Genomic DNA, 15,668 nt, shown 5'->3' with positions numbered 1-15,668 from the left:
TTGGTGCTAGGGATTAAACCCAGAGGTGCTCTATCACTGAGCTACAACCCCAGTCCTTTTTATGCTTTTTTTTTTTTTTTTTTATTTTGAGGATCTCACTAAGTTGGCAATGCTGTCCTTGAACTTGAGACTCTCCTGCCTCAGCCTCCTGAGTTGCTGGGATTATAGACATGTGCCACTATACCTGGCAACACTGTTTTCCTTAAACACATTTATTTAAAAGGAAACCTGTCTTGTCACTCTGTTAATGAGAAATGAGGATCATTTTTCATAATTGGAAGGTAATATAGACATAGATCCAGTCATCCTCCCTTACCCATGGGGGATACATCCCAAGATGTTCTGTGGATGCCGGAAACCAGAAACTGTATCAGACCCAATGTACTCTGTTTTTCCCCATATACACATGCCTTTGATAAATCTTAATTCATGAATTAGGTACAGGAAGAAGTAAAAAATAACTTAATAAAATAGAACAATAATAATACACTCTAATGAAAGTTATTTAAAACTTATGAACTATTTCTGGACTATTTTTTTCCATTTAATATATTCTGACAACAGTTGACTCTAGGTAACTCAAAACCACAGATGGGGGAACTACTGTACATTAAAGCAAAGCAATGTTACTAAATTATAAGTAGACATTGTTGTCTATAAAGTTTCTGAAACAGAGGCTTGGCTTTCTCTGTCTAGAAAGGGGGTTGATGTGAGTGCTTTTTCCCTTGAGTTGGTCACAGGATTTAGGAAGGAACTGAAAGGGTCTCTCATGGAGTGATTCGGGTCAGGCAATGTCATGACAGGAGCTGGAAGTCAATGTCCTCATCTGCTCAGGAATTGGATTAGCGGGGGTTCTGAAAACACTGGCTGAGCACATGACATGGGGCTCAGAGAGGGTTGGGCCTTTGTGGCCTGGACTTTCTAGGACATGGTTGAGAGCATGAAGTAGTGAGGAGGGCAGGTGGGAAAGGAAGGGCCTTTTGCACAAAGCAAACAAGAGGGCTCACGCTCCCTCTCTTGCCACCACCTGGACCCTCTTCTGCAAATCTCTCCCAGAATATTGTTAGACATGCCTCCAGTGAAATTGGGTGTGGGCCAACTTTTCTGTAAATCCTATAAAAATTTTTAAAGTTTATTCTAAAACACTAACATTCCTGCATTCTAAAATTTGAAATTTATTTAAAAATATTACCAGAAGGTTGCCTTGGATTTTGGCATCTTATGGCTAAGACGCCTGGACATCAGTCCCCTAGACTGGCTCCTCCTGACTATCCACGGCAACACAGCGATGGAGAAGCATGCTCATGGCGAACAGTGTAAGAAGAAACCCCAGTCAACTTATCTTCACCATTTTCCTTGCTCATCATGTTGCTGACCTGACCACCAAACCTTCCTTGGCTCCCCATCACCTAAGGCAAAAAGCTCTGGAACCCTTATGAGCGTTCAAGATCTTCCATCTTCCTTTTCCAGCCTCTCGCGTCACACAGAGGTGGGACACCTGACTGCTGATCCCAGGGGTTTGTGTCCCCAACTCCTCCCAGGGTGCCCTGCGTCCACTCCTCCTGGAAGGCTTGCTGACCCTGCCTTCTCCAGTCTGACCTGTGGATCCCAGCACCCTTGGGCTTCTCTTTTGAGCTCCTGCTGAACCACATTCGTCCTCTCCTTTTTGTCTTCACCTGCCAGGTTCTCTAAGGGCCAGGGCCACACATCTTCTTTGATGACATTCCTCCTCTGTGCCTAGTCTGGTGATGAGCCCGGAGAGCAACCACCATAAAGATTTGCCCAGGAAGTGATCGTTCCACCTGGGAAATACTTACTGATAGTAGATATCAAATCTTGAAACCTTTCCTTAGGAAAGAGTGGGTTTTCCAGTCCTCGGAAATACAGTTTTAAAACCCCAGCAACTGAATTGATATCACGCTCGTTTTGATCATCCACGAGGGGGTCTTCGCCTGGGTGGAAATGGGAGACCATGTTCACATTGATAAGGAGGCACAGAATGTGCAGATGGCAAAAGAGGTGACCTGGGCCAGCTCGAACTGGAAGAAGGGCAGAAGGGACATACCTCCCCAACATATGACACGGCCCCCAAGTTCAAAGTGCTCCCTGCAACTTCCCATTTGAAAATATTGCAATCTATAGAAAAGTTGTAAAAAATAAAATAATAAATTCCCATCACCCTTCACTTATTCTCCATCTACCAGATTTGCTTTTTCTCTTTACCCATTTATATTTATTGTTGCTCAACTGCTGAAGAGTACTTCATAGACATCATAACATGCCAAGTACTTCAACACAGTTCTCCCAGGAATCAGATTATTCACACATAACAACAATAACATTATTACTCCTAAGAAAATAAACCATCATTCCAAAATAACACTACACACCTGTTCCACATTCAAACTTCCACAATTGTCCCATCTAATCAATGTTCACTCAATTCATTTGGAAGCTATGCTTCCTTGGCCCTTGAAATGGAACACAGACTCTTTATATATTTTTGTTTGTTAGTTGGTATTTTTAAGGGCTGACTCTTTTCTGAAGAGTTCGGGTCAGCTGTCTTGCAGAATAGCTTCAAATTCTGTATTCGTCTGATTGTTTCCTTATGATTAGATTCAGGTTAAGTATTTTTGGCAAGAATACCGAATGTGTGCCAGGCATAGTGGTGCACGCCTGTAATCCCAGTGGCTCCGGAGGCTGAGACAGGAGGATGGCGAGTTCGAAGCCAGCCTCAGCAAAAGCAAGGTGCTAAGCAACTCGGTGAGACCCTGTCTCTAAATAAAGTACAAAATAGGACTGGGGATGTGGCTCAGTGATCGAGTGTCCCTGAGTTCAATCCCCAGTACCCACTGCCCCCCGCCAAAAAAAAGAATACCACATGTGTAAAATCAAAAACAAGCACTGCAGGAGCGACGTGGTGGACACTTCCCTGCATCTCATCGGGCGGTACACACGTCAGGCTGTCCTGCTTCTGATGAGGCTGTGTGATGGTGGCAGACCTCATATCTCTACATTGTAAAGGTACTTTTCCCCTTCATAATAGATAAGTGTTCTATGAAACGATACTCTAAGTATCCTGACACTCTGAAATGGCCTGCATGTCACTGTGCCCAACCCATCACACAAGTGGTTTTGGCATCTGATGATGATTTGTGCCCAAACTATTACACTGGGGGTTACGAAGTGGTGATTTTTCATATTGTCGTTTCTTCTATGGCTATAGCTGGGGTTCTTTTGGAAAGAGCTTTCACTGTGTTCCCTTATCCCCTTATTTGTCAACATCTTTAGAGACGCTTTATGTGATTTTAAATTCATTGATAACTCATTACCATTACTGTTTTTTGGAATTGCTTAAATTGCTTAAATTGTCCTAAATTCGGCTGGGAAGTCCTTTCTTATATCCTTTTAATGTGATCTTCACTGAGCACTTCTTACTTTCTTGACCAAAAAAAAAAAAAAAAAAAAAAAAAATCCCATTACTTTCCTTGACCCATATCTGGAATCAAACGTTTTCCAGGGAGCCCTCTGTTATGTGTACAGAATGGTAATTAAAAGTAAGATGTAGCTATTAGGTATGCTCACGGCTACAGGAGCATTATAAAGAGCTTCCTGGCCTTTCCAGCGGATAGAACCTAAATGCATATTTTTTTCCATGAGTTCTTACTAATGTATCATAATCATATTTAAGATACAAAGTTTTCTTTTTAAAAAATATTTTTTAAATTGTTAATGGACCTTTATTTAATTTATTTATTTATATGCGGTGATGAGCATTGAACCCAGTGCCTCACATATGCCAGGCAAGTGCTCTACCGCTGAGCCACAACCCCATCCCATGGGTTTTCCTTATCTTCACTTATTTTGCATTCACCAACGGTCACCAATTTACAACTGGTTGATGAAAAAACTTTTTGACTTTTTGATGGTGTAAGTGTATCCATACAAACACTGTTTTTTACCTTCAATATTTGATAAATTATGTTGGATATTTAACATTTTATGAAATAGGCTTTGTGTGAGATGATTTTGTCCAACTCTAGGCTAATGTCAGTGTTCTGAGCACATTTAAGTTAGGCTGGGCTGAGCCAAAGTGTTCACTAGGTTAGGTTCATTCAATGCTTTTCCAACTTACAGTATTTTCGACTTACAAAATATTCCCATTGTAAATCGAGGGGCATCATGTATTTTATTTTATACTGAAATCTTGGTTCTGAATAACATTGATAATATATTTATCTTCCTTATTCTATAATATGAATAAAATAGTTTGAGTTTTAATAGCAATATTACTATTAACAATAAATCTACTGTGTACAATTTAAGATTTATTTCTAGGACTTCTGCTTGTATTTTTATTTTGGTTTGGTTTTTTTCTTTCCACTCTCCCTTTCCTTCTCTCTCTCTTTGTTTTTTGGTGGTTGTTTTTGGAATGTAGCCTACTAAAGATGTATGGTCAGAAAGACAGAAAATAGCTCGTGGTTGCCAAGGGCTGGGGCAGGGTGTGGGACATAGGAGTGACTGTATGTGGCTACAAGGTTCCTGTTTAAGATGGTGAAAAAATTCTGAAACTGGATTTCAATGGCGACTTCACTATCAGTAGGCAATATACTATAAACCATTGAAATGTGGACTTTAAAAATGGTGAACCTATGGTAGGTAACTCAATACAGCTGCTAAAAATGTATGTTCACGGTACATGTTTGAAAGTTACTCTCTGTGATTACCAATTTGACATGGTTTGCTTATTTCTATTTGTATTCAATTATAGGGGCTAATTTTTTTTTAGAAATCTTTGTAAATAATTTACAGTTTTGAAAATATAAAGCATTTACAGAATCCAAGAGTCAAAACCAGATCGAAATTTGCTCTGAGAGAGATGCTACTCTTATCCTTCTCCCTCTACACCTTGTACTTAACCACTCTTGTTAGTTTCCAGTTTGTTCTACTTTGTTTCTTTCTGGAAAAAAAAAAATAAGCAAACACATGTACAGTAGCCCTCTATAGTTGCACAACCCACATCCATGGATTCAACCAACAGAGGATGGAAATATTCCAAGGGAATAAAATTGCATGTGTATTAAACATGTACAGGCGTGGCTGCTATTCCCTAAACAGCATAGTCTACCAACCAATAATATGGCATTGACACTTCATTGGGCATTACAAGTTATTTGGAAATGGTTTAAAGTATACAGAAGGATATGCATAGGTTCTATAAAAGTACTATGCCATTTTGTATAAGGGGCTTGAGCATCTATGAATTTTTGGTATCTTGAAGGGGTGGATGCCCCCTCAAATCAATCCCCTGGAGATACCAGAGAAAAACTGTAAATATTTTTTACTTTCCCTTATTTCTTATGTAAAATGTTATATATTTCAACATGAACTTCTTTATTTACTTAACAATGAATCCTGGAAATACCTCCATATTAATTCATAGAGATCTTCCTCTTTTTTAATTAAATAGCTACAAAGTACTCTGTTTCATGGATAAACCACAATTTTCAACCTATCTCCTATGGATCAACATTTGACTTCTTTCTAATTTTTTGCTATTGTAAATATTGCCACAGTGAATATCCTCGTACATACGTTTTTGTACTTTTGGGGACAAGTCTCTAAGGTCTAGAAGTGGGACCCCTGGGCCTATGGGTAAGCACATATGTGGTTTCATCAGATACAGGCAAATTCTTCTCCACTGGGGCTGTACCACTTTATCATACTACCAGCAACATCATCTTGAGAGTAATATTTTCCATAGCCCTGCCCATGGCATCCTGTCAATATCAAGAATTTTTGCCAATTGTGCAGAGGGAAATGGTATCTAGCAAGAAGCACCCTTCATTTTAATCCAGGATTGTTGAGCTGATTCATCACTGAGAGTTTCCACAGGGGAGGCAAGAAGCAGCAGAGAGCAATCTAACACCTTCAAGAAGGTGTTGAGGGATGTTTGCAAAATGGGCTTCTCTCTCTTTCTCCCAAACAGTTCACATCACCTTAAGTCTGGCAACGGAGGGAAGAATTGTCAGCTCATACTTGAATCTCTTTATTCTGCCTCTGTAAGAAGTGAATATATGTCACTAACAGGGTCTCTGCCAATCCCAATATTCTTCAGTGCAAATTAGAGAAAGGTCCCCTTTCCTTCCCATACCAGGGCTTGCAGTTTACAGTACAGAAGCCAGAGTTCCACTCTGGCCTACCTTCTTAGCTGGCATCTCTGTGCAGTGCCCAGCCTGAAAAACCATGTGACAGCCCAGATATACTGATGTTCTGCAGATCAACCTCTCAGATGTTCCTACCAGAGGAGGTAAAAATTTGTCCTCCACAAGACTTCCTCATGGGGAAGGAAAAAAGAACACAGTAAAAAATATTTGCCTATATGCACATGGACCTTTTCAAGTAAGAAGCATATTCAGACAAATGACATCTCTGAATCCTCACGACAGCACCGCATGACCCTGAGGGAGGGCTGGTTTCAACACCCTTCTCTCCTGAGGGAGAGACAAAGCCCAGACAGGTGAAGCAATGTGCCCGCACTCAAGCAGGCAAAAGCAGACACCAGCAGTCCCAGGTTTCACGCCTGGGAGATGTTCTTTCTTCTACCTGTGACTTTCAGATTTCTATCTCTGCTTGTCTGCACGCAGCCTATGTATGCCTTCATTCATCCACTCCCCTCCTCTCCTTCCTTCACAGTAGAGCTTTGCAGTTTTCCTCAAAAAAAAAACCAAAACAAAACAAAAAAAAAAAACTCCTCTGAAATCCCAATATACAAAGCTGTCCCAGTTGCCTGAAAGGAGGAAGGGAGTGCAAGCCCACCTTCTCAGCTCCCTCTCTCCCTGCAGTAGCCTGCAAAGTGTGAAAACTGCACCATTTTCAGCTTGTGGTCTTAGGATTCAAAATCACATGGATTTTTTCCCCTCCATATTGCCCATTAGCTCCCACTGCTAAGCATGATTCACACAGTGACTTTACAGGCACATGGATCCATACACACATATGCATATACACACACCGTTAGTTCTGGCCCTTCTTCCCTGAAGGCTCTCAGTCCAGGGCTCAGCCACCTGCAGTGAGTCAGGAAGAGAAAATACCCGAGTTGGAGGGAAGGTGGGAAGATGTTCCTGGGCTTACCCAGGTAAGAAGCCAGACCCAGGGCACTTGATGGCGAGTGTCAAGAAACAGGAAAGAGTAAGTGAGATATCGGGGCACTGGAAAGTCCAGAAAAGCTAACGACAGATTTTTCTAAAAGCGACATACCAGTAACTATTCTTTTAAAAGCTACGCTTTATTGTGGGCTCAGGTGGAACAGAGAACAAGGCTGGCAAGAGATGCGATTCATTTTGGAATCATGGAGAAAGGGAAAGGGGCCAACTTTGTACGTGAGACAAAGAGAAAAGAGAAAATATTTTTTGCAGCTGAGATGTGGGTCAGGTGATCTCTGCCCAGCTGGGCTCTGCCTGAGGGGATCCAAGGCTTGTTAAGAGCAGAAAATTCTTTTCAATTACACATCACCCCTGCAGAAGCACCCAAGCAAGTGACAGGAGGTGCTGACCCTAGACAATCACATTCGAGAAGGAAAGAAAGCAGCCCTGTGGGGCTAGGAGAGGCCAGGGCTGTCTGTTTCAACAAGGTTACCTACAGGGTATGGAGAAGCAGGAAATTGTGAGGGTGAGGCACCTGCTAGGGTGGAGGCACTGGGCAGGGAGTTCATACAAGAGATCTGTGGAAGAGGAATGAGAAATTCTGGGTAATGAGATGGGCCCAGGAGGATGGGACCAGTCAGAGTTCCAGACCACAGTTTTGTTCATTTACCATGAACCCAGGAGAGCAAGGCTGCTAAGGAAATGAAGAGACCAAACTCTAGATTGGGCTGTCATATGACATTGAGAGGTGAAGGCAAACATGAACAATAGGTGCCTTGTGCTTTCTGGCCTTTACACAGGCTGTTCCCTTGGCTTGGAAAGCCCTTGCTTCCCCTGGCTCCTTCTCCTTAGGCCTCAGTTTAGGGTCTTCCTCCAAGAGAAGGCTTCCTTGGCTTTGCTGTTCCTCCTCTGTCCATCCAAGTCAGGCAAGGGTCTCCGATGCTGCCTGGTGTTTACCCCAACAATACTCCGTGAAGGGGTCAATGCATGCTTGCTGAGGGACTGAATAAATACCTTAGAGAACCCCAGACAGGATGATTCTGGGTTCTCTGTCCTAAGCGCCCATGATCCTGGTGTGGACCCCAGAGCAGAAGGTCCCCTGGCCCTTAGGAGGTCACTGGGCACCACTTCCAGCCAAATCACATTCTTGACACCTGGTTCCAAGCCAGAGTGCAAGGGCTGCAGAAGTCCAATTGTGGGTAGGGGTTGAAGAATGCTTCCTCCACTCCAGCTAGACAATCTTAGCATGTGATTGACAGGACTGGGATGCAGGGGGTTTGCTTGAGAGGCAGCTCCTTCAGGGAAAGTGAGGTAAAGAGAATTCTGTAGGTGGGACCTCAGGGAGAAACCTGCTCAGAGCATAGCCACAGGGGTAAACCATCCCCCTCCCAAGACTGCTAACTGGTGCAACCACTCTGGAAGCAGTGTGGAGAATCCTCAGAACTTGGAATGGATCCACCATTTGACCCAGTAATCCCACTCCTTGGTTTATATCCAAGGACTTAAAATTATCATACTAGAGGTTTCAAGATGGCGGCCTAGAGAGTGGCTGCATTTCATGTTGCTCCAGGACTCAGGATTCAAAAGAGGAGATATTGAGAGACTTGGGACCAACTCAAAGCATCCAGGTGAGTCTCTCCCATTGGGGAGGCGTCCCGGAAGGGACGGTGGTCCCGGAACGCAGGGAACTTTGTGAAGTAGAGCTGCCGGTGAGACGCCCCTCCCCCCGCTGGAGCAGTGAACTCGGAAAACTGGGAGCCCGTCGTAAAGGAGGCTGCTCAGCACAGCGCTGGGACTCGGAGCAACCACTGGGGCTCCGGTGGCTGCCCAGGGGAGGAGCGGCGAGGAGAGTTGAGTGCACTCAGAACACCGGGGCCTGCCCTGAGGAGGAGGAGGAGGAGTGTGGCCGCTTGGATTCGGAGTGACTGTACCGGAGCTGTAGGCGGTTGCCAGAGGGGAAGTCACGCGGTGAGCTGTTTGGACTCAGACCACTTCTGAACACCGGGGCCTGCCCGGAGGAGGAGGAGGAGGAGGAGCGCGGTGGGTCGTTTGGACTTGCAGTGACTACATTAGAGCTCCAGGCGGCTGCTCAGAGGAGAAGGCGAGTGGTGAGTTGTTTGGACTTAAAGCGACCGCTCCTGAACACAGGGGGGCTGCCTGGAGGAGGAGCGTGGTGGGTCGCTTGGTCTCGAGAGGCCGCACCAGAGCTCCGGGCGGTTGCCAAGAGGAGGCATGCAGTGGGTCACGTGGATTCAGAGCCACTCAGAGCGACCGCTCCTGAACACCTGTGGATTACCAGGAGGAGGAGAAGGAACAGGGCGGGTCACTTCGATTTGGAGTGATTGATTGCCCAGGGCTACGGGTGGTTGGTGGGAGGAGGCACGTAGTGAGTTGCTTGGACTCCTAGTGACCGCACCGGAATACTGGGTGGCTGTCTGGAGGAAGAGGTGTGTGGCGGGTCACTGGGACTCAGAGCGATTTACGGGGCCCCAGGTGGCTGTTCAGAGGAGGGGCCACATAGCCAGGTGATTAGGTGCAGAGGAGGGTCCCAGGATCGAGGAGGCTTCTGGGTGGAAGAGCCGCACAGAGACACACTTAGGGGCGGAGCGAAGGTTCCAGGACTGCGGGCAGATTCTCTGAGGAGGGGCAGCCTAAGGAGATTCATCTGCGAAGGGTGAGGCTCCCAGGCCCAGGAGGTAGGGCCGGGCCCCTGGGAACTTTGCAGAGGAAGGCAGCCCAGCCCAGGCGGTAGCTGTAAATTGAGGGAACCTCTAGGAGGGAACTGACCAGCGAGACCTCCCCACCGGGTGAGTCTCCCCTGCCGGGTGAGGTTTCCCCAAAAGGACGGTAAAACCAGAGACACAGGCCCCCAAACAGGACTTGCCTCAGCCCAGAGCCTAGTTCCCCTTTGGATGACCATTGGTCAACAAGTGGAGGCACCTCTGCCCACTAGCGGGGAATATACCTCACCTGAAGGCCACCACTCCTAGAGAGGCAGCTTCCTTGTGGAGCACCACGCTATCAACTTCCTCCAAGACTTCAACCTACTGAAGGCTAAGAGGGGATATATATAGAAATCTTCAAGGACATTGTAAGTCAATAGAGGAAATCTGCAATATCTCAGCGGTCCACTGATACCTGAACAATATGAGAAAATAAGGAAAGAAAATGCCGCAAACAAATCTAGATGTTAATTCAATAAAACCCAATGACAGCATGGCAGAAGAAATGACAGAAAAGGAGTTCAGAATGTACATAATTAAAATGATCAGGGAAGCAAACAATGAGATGAAAGAGCAAATGCACGCACTGAATGATGAGATGAAAGAGCAAATGCAGTCATTGAATGATTGCACCAATCGACAGTTAAAAGAGCAAATACAGGAAGCAAAAGATCATTTCAATAAAGAGTTAGAGATAATGAAAAAAAAAAAAACAGAAATCCTTGACATGAAGGAAACAATAAACCAAATTAATAACTCCATAGAAAGCATATCCAGTAGGATAGAACACCTGGAAGACAGAACCTCAGACATTGAAGACAAAATATTTAACCTTGAAAACAAAGTTGAACAAACAGAGAAAATGGTAAGAAATCATGAACAGAATCTACAAGAACTATGGGATATCATGAAAAGGCCAAATTTAAGAATTATTGGGATTGAGGAAGGCCTAGAGAAACAAACCAAAGGAATGAACAATCTATTCAATGAAATAATATCAGAAAATTTCCCAAATCTGAAGAATGAAATGGGAAATCAAGTTCAAGAGGCTTATAGGACTCCAAATACACAAAATTACAACAGACCCACTCCAAGGCACATTATAATAAAAATACCTAACATACAAAATAAAGACAGAATTTTAAAGGCTGTGAGAGAAAAGAACCAAATTACATACAGGGGGAAACCAATACGGATATCAGCAGATTTTTCAATCCAGACCCTTAAAGGTAGAAGGGCCTGGAACAACATTTTTCAAGCCCTGAAAGAAAATGGATGCCAACCAAGAATCTTATACCCAGCAAAACTTACCTTCAAATTTGACGATGAAATAAAATCCTTCCATGATAAACAAAAGCTAAAAGAATTTACAAAAAGAAAGCCAGCGTTACAGAACATTCTCAGCAAAATATTCCATGAGGAAGAGATGAAAAACAGAGAAGCAAATCAGCAAAGGGAGGAATTATGCTAAAGGAATTGTCAAATAAAGGAGGAACCAAGTTGTGTCAAACAAATAAATAAATAAAATTTTAAAAATGAACCAAATGACCAAGAAACCAAATCATATCTCAATAATAACCCTGAATGTTAATGGCCTGAATTCATCAATCAAAAGACATAGACTGGCAGATTGGATTAAAAAGAACGATCCAACAATATGTTGCCTACAAGAGACTCACCTCATAGAAAAAGATACTCATAGACTAAAGATGAAAGGATGGGGAAAAACATACCATGCACATGGACTCAGCAAAAAAGCTGGAGTATCCATCCTCATTTCAGACAATGTGAACTTCAAGCCAAAGTTAGTCAGAAGGGATAAAGAAGGTCATTTCATACTGCTTAAGGGAAGCATAAATCAGCAAGATATAACAATCATAAACATCTATGCCCCAAACAGTGGCTCATCCATGTATGTCAAACAAATCCTTCTCAATTTCAGAAACCAAACAGACCATAACACAATAATACTAGGTGATTTTAACACGCCTCTCTCACCACTGGACAGATCTTCCAGACAAAAATTGAACAAAGAAAACCATAGATCTCAATAACACAATCAATAATTTAGACTTAACGGACATTTATAGAATATACCATCCAACCAAGAGCGAATACACTTTCTTCTCAGCAGCACATGGATCCTTCTCTAAAGTAGACCATATATTATGCCATAAAGCTAATGTTAGCAAATTCAAGAAGATAGAGACACTACCATGTATTCTATCAGATCATAATGGATTGAAGTTAGAAATAAATGAAAGAATAAAACACAGAAACTATTCCAACATCTGGAGATTAAACAATATGCTATTATATGATGAATGGATAACAGAAGACATTAGGAAGGAAATTTAAAAATTCTTAGAGGTAAATGAGAACAAAGAAACATCATATCAAAATCTCTGGGACACTATGAAAGCAGTACTTAGAGGGAAACTTATTTCATGGAGCGCATTTAATAAAAGAAGTAAAACTCAACAAATAAACGACCTAACACTACAGCTCAAAGCCCTAGAAAAAGAAGAACAGACCAGCACCAAAAGAAGTAGAAGACAGGAAATAGTTAAACTCAGAGCTGAAATCAATGAAATTGAAACAAAAGAAACAATACAAAAAATTGACAAAATAAATAGTTGGTTCTTCGAAAAAATAAACAAAATTGATAAACCTTTAGCCACACTAACAAGGAGAAGACGAGAGAAAACCCAAATCACTAAAATTCGGAATGAACAAGGAAATATCACAACAGACAGGATTGAAATACGAAACATAATTAGAAGCTATTTTGAAAATCTCTACTCCAACAAAATAGAAAATTTCGAGGACATCAACAGGTTTCTAGATACATATGAATTGCCTAAACTGAATGAGGAGGACATACACAATTTAAATAGACCAATTTCAAGTACTGAAATTGAAGAAGTCATCAAAAGCCTACCAACAAAGAAAAGTCCGGGACCAGATGGGTTCTCAGCCGAGTTCTACAAAACCTTTAAAGAAGAGCTCATTCCAATACTTCTCAAAGTATTCCATAAAATAGAAGAGGAGGGAACCCTCCCAAACTCATTCTATGAAGCCAATATCACACTGATACCTAAACCAGACAGAGACTCATCAAGGAAAGAAATTTCCAGACCAATATCCTTAATGAACATCGACGCAAAAATTCTCAACAAATTTTAGCAAATCGCATACAAAAACATATTAAAAAGATAGTGCACCATGATCAAGTGGGCTTCATCCCAGGGATGCAAGGTTGGTTCAACATCAGGAAATCAATAAATGTAATCACCATATCAATAGACTTAAAGTCAAAAATCACATGATTATTTCAATAGATGCAGAAAAAGCATTTGATAAAATACAGCACCCTTTCATGCTCAAAACACTAGAAAAAATAGGGATAGTGGGAACATTCCTTAACATTGTAAAGGCCATTTATGCTAAGCCCATGGCTAATATCATTCTAAATGGTGAAAAACTGAAAGCATTCCCCCTAAAAACTGGAACAAGGCAGGGATGCCCTCTTTCACCACTTCGATTTAACATCGTTCTTGAGACTCTAGCCAGAGCAATTAGACAAACCAAAGAAATTAAAGGGATACGAATTGGAAAAGAAGAACTCAAACTATCCCTGTTCGCTGATGACATGATTATATATTTAGAGGAACCTGGAAATTCCACCAGAAAACTCTTAGAACTCATAAGTGAATTTAGTAAAGCAGCAGGTTACAAGATCAATGCTCATAAATCCAATGCATTTTTATACATAAGTGATGAATCTTCAGAAAGAGAAATTAGGAAAACTACCCCATTCCCAATAGCCTCGAAAAAAATAAAATACTTGGGAATCAATCTCACAAAAGAGGTGAAAGACCTCTACAATGAGAACTATACAACACTAAAGAAAGAAATTAAAGAACACCTTAGAAGATGGAAAGATCTTCCATGTTCTTGGATAGGAAGAATTAATATTGTCAAAATGGCCATACTACCTAAAGTGCGATACAAATTCAATGCAATTCCAATTAAAATCCCAATGACGTACCTTACAGAAATAGAGCAAGCAATCATGAAATTCATCTGGAAGAATAAGAACCCCAGAATAGCTACAGCAATCCTTAGCAGGAAGAGTGAAACAGGGGGTATTGCAATACCAGATCTTCAACTCTACTACAAAGCAATAGTAACAAAAACGGCATGGTATTGGTACCAAAATAGAAAGGTAGATCAATGGTACAGAATAGAGGACACGGACACAAACCCAAATAAATACAATTTTCTCATACTAGACAAAGGGGCCAAAAATATGCAATGGAGAAAAGATAGCCTCTTCAACACATGGTGCTGGGAGAATTGGAAATCCATATGCAACAGAATGAAACTAAACCCATATCTCTCACCATGCATGAAATTCAACTCAAAATGGATTAAGGACCTCAGAATCAGACCAGAGACTCTGCAGATTATAGAAGAAAAAGTAGGTCCAAATCTTCACCTTGTTGGTCTAGGATCAGACTTCCTTAACAGGACTCCCATAGCACAAGAAATAAAAGCTAGAATCAACCACTGGGATAGATTCAAACTAAAAGCTTTCTCTCAGCAAAGGAAACTATCAGCAATGCGAAGAAAGAGCCTACAGAGTGGGAGAATATCTTTGCCAATCATACTTCAGATAGAGCACTAATCTCCAGAATCTATAAAGAACTCAAAAAACTCTACTCCAAGAATTCAAATAATCCAGTTGACAAATGGGCCAAGGAAATGAATAGACACTTCACAGAAGAAGATCTACAAGCAATCAACAAACATATGGAAAAATGTTCAACATCTCTAGTAATAAGAGAAATGCAAATCAAAACCACCCTAAGATTCCATCTCACCCCAATTAGAATGGCGATTATCAAGAATACGAGCAACAATAGGTGTTGGTGAGGATGTGGAGAGAAAGGTACACTCATACATTGCTGGTGGGGCTGCAAATTAGTGCAGCCACTCTGGAAAGCAGTGTGGAGATTCCTTAGAAAACTTGGAATGGACCCTCCATTTGACCCAGCTATCCCACTCCTTGGCCTATACCCAAACGACTTAAAATCAGCATACTACAGAGATACAGCCACATCAATGTTCATAGTTGCTCAATTCACAATAGCCAGACTGTGGAACCAACCTAGATGCCCTTCAATTGATGAGTGGATAAAGAAACTGTGGTATATATATACAATGGAATATTACTCAGCCATAAAGAATGATAAAATTATGGCATTTGCAGGCAAATGGATGAAATTGGAGAATATCATGCTAAGTGAGATAAGCCAATCTCAAAAAGCCAAAGGACAAATGATATCACTAATAAGTGGATGATGACACATAATGGGGGGAGGGAAGGGTTAGTGTTAGGGTTAGAGTTAGGGTTAGGGATGGGGCACGAATGGAGGAAGGAAGCACTGTATAGAGGGAAAAGAGGGGTGGGGGGTGGGCGGAAGGGAAATAAAAAAAAATTATCATACTATAGTAAAGCAGTCACATCAATGTTTAGCACCTCAATTCGTAATGGATTGTGGAACCAACCTAGATGCCCTTCAACAGATGAATGGATAAAGAAACTGTGGTATATATACACAATGAAATATTATTCCATCATAAAGAAGAATAATATTATGGCATTTGCAGATAAATGGATGGAATTGTAGAATATCATGCTAAGTGAAATAAGCCAACCCCCAAAAACCAAAGGTCCAATGTTTTGCCTGAGAAGTGATGATGATATATACTGGGGGTGGGGGGTGGGGGTGAG

The 15,668-nt window shown here is 41.9% G+C and overlaps 1 protein-coding gene across 5 annotated transcripts in view; it reads right to left on the bottom strand.

Annotated features, from left to right (window-relative positions):
* The window catches only part of SRGAP3 (SLIT-ROBO Rho GTPase activating protein 3), a 257,580-nt gene that overhangs the window by 19,899 nt on the left and 222,013 nt on the right, over positions 1–15,668 (bottom strand). For 4 of the 5 annotated variants that reach the window (XM_079122072.1, XM_079122073.1, XM_079122074.1 and 1 more), the window contains one exon: positions 1,818–1,952. In XM_079122072.1, coding sequence (XP_078978198.1) covers positions 1,818–1,952 — 135 coding nt within the window. Of the gene's footprint in view, positions 1–1,817; positions 1,953–15,668 lie in introns of those variants that run through there. The other variant, XR_013760829.1, reaches the window with a different exon arrangement.

Source organism: Sciurus vulgaris (genome assembly GCF_902686455.1).
Source record: "Sciurus vulgaris genome assembly, chromosome: 19".
NCBI lineage: Eukaryota > Metazoa > Chordata > Mammalia > Rodentia > Sciuridae > Sciurus > Sciurus vulgaris.
This window is presented reverse-complemented; position numbering and strand designations above follow the sequence as displayed.